Source organism: Pomacea canaliculata, linkage group LG12 (assembly GCF_003073045.1).
Source record: "Pomacea canaliculata isolate SZHN2017 linkage group LG12, ASM307304v1, whole genome shotgun sequence".
NCBI lineage: Eukaryota > Metazoa > Mollusca > Gastropoda > Architaenioglossa > Ampullariidae > Pomacea > Pomacea canaliculata.
The window spans coordinates 10,864,070-10,873,641 of record NC_037601.1 but is presented as its reverse complement, the minus strand read 5'-3'; the positions used below and the strand labels follow the sequence as shown (position 1 = coordinate 10,873,641).

The 9,572-nt window shown below is 39.3% G+C and overlaps 1 protein-coding gene across 1 annotated transcript; it reads left to right on the top strand.

The window, feature by feature from the left end:
• The first annotated feature begins 83 nt into the window (after positions 1-83).
• LOC112576588 (gamma-glutamylcyclotransferase-like) lies at positions 84-5,657 on the top strand. Its single transcript, XM_025259166.1, has 3 exons — positions 84-591; positions 4,156-4,289; positions 4,875-5,657. Exons 1-3 carry the CDS (start codon positions 481-483, stop codon positions 5,137-5,139), a joined length of 510 nt encoding a protein of 169 aa, XP_025114951.1. The 5' UTR covers positions 84-480; the 3' UTR covers positions 5,140-5,657.
• Positions 5,658-9,572: the final 3,915 nt, after the last annotated feature.

The following is a 9,572-nucleotide window of genomic DNA, read 5'->3' as shown; positions in this document are numbered from 1 at the left end:
AGTGACGTGTTAGTCGCCATACATACTGCTAACATTAGAAACAAGGGAGCTAACTTTCTCGCAATACCATTATTAAAACAAGGGCAAGCCGGATTTTAGCTTCCTTCTCGTCTCACTCTCCCCACATCTCTCCCTTTCTCTCTCTCTTCAAAAGGCATTAGTAGCTTTAGACCGATAAGTCTGATGACCTGTAAGTTTGCCTGCACAATTTAGTCATGCAGTTTATTGGAGATGTGTAAAAAAAAAAATTCCGTTACATATTAGCTGTAAGTCATGTCCTTTTTTCCTCGGTTTTAGTCTTGACAATGTACAGTCAAGCGGAACCATGCACTGTAAGACAGATAGTGACCTTGATACAACGTGTCCATTTGTCTCAAAGAGACAAGTTATTATAGCTGCATCAAAAGAGTTCAACACCGGTTTGTAGAAGTATACTAGCGAACCGAGTATAAATGGTTTCCACGTAATTATGATCAATAAATGATGGCATCAAAAAAATTTTTGTATTTTGCTTACGGAAGCAACTTACTGCGCGAGCGAGTCATGCTAAACAATCCCAGTGCTACCTTCAAATGCATTGGCAAATTAGAGGTAAGTGTTTCTAATGATGTTAGTCACAAGCATGTTCAAAGACAATGATGACACGAAACTTTATAGTCAATAACGGATTTCATCACGATGAAGACGATAACAATTTCTGTTGTGGCAGCGATTTCAGAAAGCTAAATAAATATACTATATTTTAATTTCCATTCTTTAGTCACTTTCATTAATAGTTTAAAATGGATTTGAAATATTTCAAGCTGCATTTTCTTTTACTTTTTGGTTGGGGGGGGGGTGTCAAATACAAGTAATGGAAGAAATTTTCATTATAACTAATTAAGATTACCACAAAATCTTGTGTAAATTATACAAATTATTCATGTGCTATTGCCAGCTGTTCAAAACACCAGTGTGTGTGAAGTTCAGAAGCTTATTATGTGTACTAAACCATGCAGCTGCATTTTTTGCCATTTTGGAAAAATAAAGTGACAGTCCGGAAATTTTTTGAAAACTATTAATACTCAGCTATAAATAGTGATACAGGTTTATTGCTTAAGTTAAAAATTGATTTGTGTTTCATGGTGACCATCAAAGATGTTTCTAATGAAAAGCAATGAAAAACTAACCAATTCACGTAACTAATGAGGAAGACCACGTTTGTTTTTAAGCTATATGACAAATAGGTTATCACTGTAACCTTCTTAAAACTGAGGCAATCAGTTGGTAGTAAAGTGTTTGGTGTCGGGACAGAGGATCGTGAGTTTTGGGTTTAGCTCTCATGCTCACCTGTGTGGATGTAGCAGCTGTCTAAAGTGGCTGTCCGTGGTTCTGTCCAGACACAGCTTCTGTACCCTTTATCTCTTTTCAAAATTCAGGTGCACACAGTCACCTCTAAATTTTTCTGTTTAAAAAAATCTAGTTAGCTCTGTGTGTTCTTTAGTCATGAAATAAAGGGATTGAATTAATAGCTGCATATAAATAAAGAGAGAGGCAGACTAAATGTTTTCACTGCACATACCCCTAGGACTCTAGCTTTGCGCTAGCACCAGGTTACTTGATATATTATTTTTACTCATATTATGATAACAGGCTGTGACTAAAGATTGCATGAAGACTACAGTCGATAGCCAGAGCCAGTGTGTTAAAGGCTAAGGCGAGTCAAACATGAAATATATGGTATTCATCTGCATGCCATTTTGAAATTATAATGAGTTTGTGGGTAAAGAGGGGTGGCCTCAGTGCACATTGTTAAGCATTCTTATCACTCATAAAATGAAGTTTTATGGCACATTGTATTTTTATGTGTTAATATGTGTACATGTACATGGATGATGGCTTGGAGGTGGTGTGATTTGCACTTGGGGATGTATGTACCTATGCATGTATGTATTTTGAGTTGCATATGTATATGCACATAGACGAGAAAGTGTGTGTGTGTGCATTCATGCTTGTGCTTGAATGAGTGGATTCATGCATGTGTTTGAATGAGGGTTAGGTGTGTTTTCCCAATTACACCTGTGCATGATTTTTCAGAGTCAACTTGGCAAACTTTGAACTATGTATATATAAGGAGCTTTTATAGATCTATGTGAGTACACTTTTTGTACTAATGATGAGATAAATCTGGGGAAATACACTTACCAGATTTTATTATTATTATTATTATTGTCTACTTCCATACCTTTCAGTTTTTAAGACATGCCTAGAAGGATCACTATACCTGCCAAGATACACACCTAGAAGCATTGACCTGAGAAAGAGATCCTACTTGTATTGCTTTGTTGGTCCAAAGGATTTGTTGGTCCACAGCTTTCCCAGTGGCTGTAGCCTGGCCAACATAAATTCATCCATGTGTAATCTTGATTTCTGTGGTTTTGATCTCTTTCTTTGGATGGTGATGTTTGTAGACATGTGTCTCAAGCTCATCTGACACTGAGCTTCTTTGTGTCCCACTAACACCAAGATGGATGGCCAGAGGTCTTTCTCCTATCATCTTCATCAACTTGGAACAAATTACCCATCAGTATTTGTCTATCTGATTCTCTTACAACCTTTAAGTCCAAACTTTTTATTCAGAACAGACTTCACTCTGACCTTGTCCTGACCATGAGCATACATAAAGTGTGTCTATTTACCTTGTATGTGAATATAGGTGTGTCTGTTCTAGAAGTGTGTTTGTTACAAGCAAATATGGGTGCATGGTGTTAGTGATTCCATTTCTGTGAATAGGTCTGTCTGTCACTTCTGTAAAGCACTCTGAGCAAAGCATTGGAAAAGCATTTTAAAAATATTATTATTATTAACCCAGACTTCGGAATACAGTATCTTGCACTGAACTGTAAAACAGCACCCCACTGACCTTTAACGAATGACAAATTGATACCTTCTCTATTGACTATTGTCCATGTTTCAAGGTTTACCATGTTGACAAGGCACATTCCTGCATGGGCACACATACATACACATTATTACATATATGTGTGTGTCTGTGCATGTACATTTCAAACTTTCTTTCATAAATAGGGTGTAAAACGATGTGCTGTATAGTGATACAATCCAGCGTAGCCTAATTCATTATTCTAAATAGCATGTGAATAAAAAGCGCTCATAGACTGATAAATTCTCAATTCTGATGTTACTGAAGGCCACAACTAATGCAGGAATGTTGCCATAATGGTGCTTCTAAATGTTCTTCAGCAGATGATAGGAAATGGATTTTGATGGAATTTTTTCTTTTTTTTAACAAAACACATTCAAAATTGGAGTGTTGAAAGGTCGATACTGCATGCAGACTAGTGTTCTTAACTGAGATGTCGAGGAGTTTTTTTCAGATGGTAATAAACTAAATTTTGTCAGTTATTCTTAAAAGACATAGTCCTAGATGTTAATGCAGCTGTCAAGTGGACTTCCATAGCTACTTTCATCTGGTCTGCTGAACAGAAGGATTTTAGACCATGTAACACAAGTATCTTACCGAGAAAAGTTTTTTTTAAGTTAAACAAAAGATGAAAATGACTGACGTCAAGCATCTGAGTTTCAATGATTGATTAACTTTTGAGGAAAATCCTAAATGCATGCCCAGTAAGAGCAGAGAATGGTTAATGAGGGAAGGCATAAACCACAACTTAATCTTCAAATAAACTGTGCTTAATGCATATACACATCACGATTTTTATTTTTAAATGAGTATCTTTAGTAGATATCAACATTGCAGGGTTTGGTTTCTTGTGTTTGGTTCAGACTTCCAGAACGTATATCCTTGCCCATGCACACACACACAAAAAAAGAATTATGTCCATATATTTTATCAACCAGAATGTTTCTGCAAATGTGCATTGTAAATATAAAGAGAGTTAACAGCACTTAAACTGGTGGGAGATTGAACATACATAATGGGATCCTGAATTCTGTGAAAATAAATGCAACAGAATTTAACTATTAGCTTAAGAGAGAAGAGATTGAAGCTGCTGTTATCTGATAGTCATAGAATAAACACAACAGTGAAGAAAATGGTGTTATGATGCAAGAAGTTTGTAAAAGCATAGTCACATATAGAGGCAACATAGATTTGATAAGAGATGGATCAGCAAGATGATTGGTATCTTATTACAGGGTTACATCCTCACGTTTAAAGGTTCATGGTCTCGCTGGAGAGGAGCAGCTGCCAGCATCTCTAAGAAGAATGATGGCCATGTTTGGGGAGTGATCTGGGAGGTTGATCTTGGCGACATAGAGAATTTAGACAGGTTTACATGCTGACAAGCCTGCCCAGCAGTTCCTCAACACAGCTGCCATGCTGTGTCATTCTGATGTGCAGGCTTGTCATAAACAAAAATTATTAGTAGATAATAAGGCTACATAGGCAAACTCATCATTTTAGGAAGCATGTTTTTTGTGCCTGTCATCATAAATAGTAGATCATACAAGCAGAATAGAAGAAACAGAATTTTTTACCACCATATTAAACCAATTAATTATGCACACATACTGAAACTAAGAAAAGAATATGTAACTGTTATAGAAGTCACAGGAATAGCAATTTTGTTTTTTATATCACATGAGATATTTAAGTTTTGATTGTTAAATCGATCATAGGTTTACCATTGGATCACTTTTTACATATTTTGGCTTAGGTCCACAAACATATTTCAAGTATGCTCATTTTTGCAACTAAAAAAAAAAAAGGGCTGAGGGTAGATTCATGTGTAAAGGTAGTAGCTTGTCCCCTCATCTCTTGCCTTCAATCCCAGTAAATACATATGAATATATGGAGCCTTACTTTACAGATATTAGTATTGCATTTATTATCAGATGTTTTATGGATTTTGCAGGCAGGAGACTTTCTATGATGCTATTGAGGTACCTGTTTCTAGCATCTCCAACGAAGTTTTAAGATGTCGCACTTACAAACTGTCAAGGGGGTACAAACCAGGCAAACCATCCCCTCACTACAAGGATGTCATTGTACGTGGAGCTCGACAGAACAGCTTACCTGCAGTTTACATTGCTTTTTTAGAATCTCTTGAGGACAATGGGTATGCTGGAGAAGTTGAAGTGTACAATTCAGTGATGCAGCTGTTGCAAGCAGATAATTGAAGTTACTCTAACTTAGCAGTTTCAAGGAATAGTAGTGTGCAGATCTCAAGAGACAGATGAGACAGGAAATTCATTCTCCACAAGACCAGTATCCAATCTTTAATTTCCTTTTGTCTAAGTTTTAAACATCCCTTTAATATATTTTCAAGGGTATAGCATTCAGTTCTTCCATTTAAGATTGATATATACAGCTTGTCTTTTTCTAATGTATAATATGCATTAACTGAGCAAAATAGCATATGAAAAGGTGTGCTCATTAAACACAAATATTAACAAGTTAGTCTGCATAAATAAAAGATTGCTTTTATAGACTTGGCTTCGCAACCTAAAATAGTCATTTAGTTAGCCCAGAAGATTTCCTTAAATTTAATAGGATGCCTCTCTGCTCACTATCCTGCGCTTTTGAGAAGGTTTTACGTATTTTTTTTAAGATATTTTTACTTTTTACTTGTAAGCTTATAATTGATTAAAGGTCATGTGGAGATAAAGGATGTCTTCATAGATCAGAGCTGGATTTATATTATGGATAGTTGGCTTTGTTATCGTTTCAGTTGGTTGGTTGGCTGGTTTTGTGAAGTAGTTTCTCGGCATTAATGGATTTTCTTATGCTAGGATAACGACTGTTATCTGTCTTCATTTAAACATTACATCAAAGATAGCATGATGGGCCACTGTCTTCTTAGAACTCAAGCAATGTGTACTACTCCCCTTTTGGCGAAGCAAACATTACTAGCCGCTTGTTTATGTAGTGGCCAGTCATTTCGACCCCAAACCAAATCGACCCTGTCATGATTATTATGACCATATTAAGACCACATCATCCCAACACCGAAAGTCGAAGCGACTCAGGCTAACTGAATTCCCGAGCAGCGACACCTGTTTGATGTTAGCCAAACGTCTGCATATACATTTACTATAAACCTCCAAACTAAAGACCAATAGATGCTGTAAGATACATGTTCCATGGCCATATGCGCCAGAAATTGTAATTCTTTCACTGTTTCAATACGGCCTGTAGAAGGCAAAGTTGAACCTGCATCATTTTACAGTCGCTGAGAAATCAGCTACACAATCACTGCTATCCCAAGGGAGCTTCTAAAGTGTCTCAATCACACAACCATTAAACTCTTCGGCGTCAACAAATAACTTTCTACTGTAAGCACGTGAATCAATATGGATGTTAAGTATAAACGCCTTGATATGACCTTGTTTTGGCTTTATTGATAGTGAATTTGAAACTCTGGCAGCTAAATGTGATCGATTTGGTTATGGACCTCCTAGAGTAGGAAGGAATGGAAGGATGAACACTACTGAGGACTAATAAAAGACAAATATTGTCATGTGATAACGTTAATGGGGATGTAATAATCGCCCAATTAGGCTCTAAGGTGGAGTGCTTATTAGCCAAAGACCTCTTATGTAAGAAAGGAGGGACGTATACGTGCAAGTGCAGAGGTGTTATACGTGGGAGACAGCCCTAAGTCAGTGGTTACAGTAAGCCAAGCGCGACCAGCCGGCTGGCAGAGGCGTCAATGACGCTTAGGAAGAGAGTGATACTTCAGGGGGGTCTCACACCTGTCCGCCAGGTTGAAGGGAAGTGGGGGTTAGTCACATGTCCACCACGACACTGCAGGTGTAACAGGACCCAACGACTCCTTGAGGTCGGCACATAAACCAACGTCTCCTGATGGTCTGTCCATAGGCAGACACTGGGTCTTGTGGTGCTGCTGAATAGGTATCTTCTACGGAACATATGTCTCTACCGCCCACGTGCCCGGTTACCCGGGGCCAGTATTCACGTTTCGGTTTAAAAACCAGGAATACTGCAATAAATATAGAAAACGCAAATTTGGAGAAAGAACATGACCAATTCATGTTCGGATTTTCAATAGAAATGTTACGAGATCCGTCAAAAGAGAAGGAAGCTTTAGATTAAAGAATATTCTATCGACGAAGACTTGAACCTTTTTTAACGATAAACTAGTGAATAAAATTGCCAAGAATTCGTCGGTAATGACAGTATGGAGTGGTAATGGGAAGATTATGGATAAAGTGAAGAATGAACATACAGTGAAAGTGAACATCGATGATACAAAACAATGAGCTGACGAGAACGAGAACGGAAGCACGCTAGTTCGGATCTTGGCATCATCAAAAACTGTATCAACAGGGACCGACAACCATGAACGTAGATCCCTGGGACAACAATACCAGCAGCAGCAATTACGTAAGCAGACTCATCAGGAACGACAATAAAGTACCTTTTGTACTTGAGAACCAGTAGCTGACGACATTTTAGCAGATAACAGCGATGTAGCAATTAAGCGTCATCCGCAAGCCTGCTACGTCGTTGCCTTGCACTGTCGAGATGACCTCAACTGACAGTTTCCTACAACAGCTAGACATCCCACCCTCACACCACAGAAAATCCCTTAGCAAGCTAAGAGAGCATTCCGGACGAGCAGTCATCAGTGAATGAAACACTTGTGCACCGCGTCCTGGGTCCACATAGCAGCCCGATGGATACGCTTGTAGCGGTGGCAAATGATGCTGACGGAATTTCAGTAGCTTCGACAAACGGTGTGTGTTACTGGACGTGTGGATTCTAATGGCAGGATTGTTTCACATAAATCCGACGGACAAAGTAGAGAAGATTGACGCCACCCCTCGTGATAAAAGTGGATGCCTTCCAACCAAAAAAGAAAAAAAAAAACTCACAGAGAGGTAAGAGAACAAATGATGTCAGCCCATTCCATATTCCCACTCAGAGACAGGTACAATCAGGCCAGTTCTTAGCCCCCGCGGGGCCCGAGGCAAAGGGCATGTGCGGGGCCCTCACGCCACGATCACACGGTTTTCCATATGCCTAGTTACCATATCAATCAAAAGCGCGGGGCCCCTTGAAGCGCGGGGCCCTAGGCAGATGCCTCGTCCGCCTGCCCATAAGCACGGCCCTGGGTACAATCTCTTCTTCCCAACAGGGGCCCTTCAAAATCCTGTATCTCTTGCAAGCTGGGTCACTTCATGACACTCGATGCTTAAGGACTATATTCTAGACTTATAATAGCTATGGTGATGACCCTTGTTTCATCTTTCGTGATCTTAATCTAGCACCACATGTCAAAACGTGTGTGATGATGACTTCCTGCATGTTGTCGTGGATTCATCAAATGCGTTTAATCGTGGGTCCGATAAATACGTTTAGCACTTTTCTATTGCAAGTAAGCAACGTATTTGGACTGTATTGTAAATGGTTTAGCTAGTGGTAACTATTTGAGTAATTATACTTATATATCAAAGATAGGCTGTAGCTAGGGCAGTTGATCATTTTCTGCTTTTCAAACCTTCAGGTCAGTCCTATGTTTGACTCTATAAACACATGCCTGTTGACTACCCAACATTGAAGCCTTTAAATGTGCACTGAAAACATACACCTCTTCCTTGAGCATTGCTCATAACAATAGTCCATACAATGCTAGTTCATCTTCAACCCCCTCCCAGGTTTTGTCTATTGGCTACTTCCCTTTTGGTCTTCACGATACCCGCAGTCCTTGTCACCCAATACCTCTTAGCGTTTTCTATATTAGTCATTTTCATTAGTCATCAATACTGCTGTCTATCCTTTCGTACTTCGTATGTTGTCCATCTCGTTCTTGTCATAAGCGCCAAAGAGCACGCTCCTTGCAAATTGCGCATTATTATTATAGTTAAAACAGCGCGACGGATAAAGAATGAAGAGAGAGCACCAGGGATATAGAAGGAATATACTCTGGCCTTCAGAGATGGAGACCAGACTGACACAGAGCGAAGCCTTCCGGCTAAGATAGGGTATTTCATTACAAGCCAATTGGTATTGGCCACACCAACCTCCCATCTAGAAGAAGTCAAGGCCAAAGAGGCGTGATGGTATGATGGGCCACAACCTATGAGGGACATCAACATCCAGAATCCCATCCTCCGCCAACACAGGTCACCCTGCATGGCAAATGCAAGGCGTAGTGTAGGGTGGGCCTAAAGGAGGCCAAATAGAGGACAGACCAATAAAAATGTGTGGTGAAAAAAAAAAAAACAGAGAAAGACTGACGTATGCAAAAGATAGGAAAGATAAAACAGCTGGGTAAAAGAGGGTTTATCAGAAAAGAATACGCATGAAAATGTCGGTATGAGAGAACGAAGAATAGTAGAAGAGAAAGGGATAGGCCAGCTCCGTCACTCAGCCAGAGAGAGGCTATAAGAAGCCAGGATACAATAAGCCAGATACTTAGGCCCAAGAAAGCCAATTAGGCATCTGGGACTAAGTGTTAAGCTCACTTCAAAAGGAACATTGTAAAAGTGGAACACCATGAGTTCACAGGTTTCTGGTCCATACTCTTATCAAAGCATGCCCGGTGGAGACCTATATTAGACCTCAGTCAGATGACTTAAACAGCTCA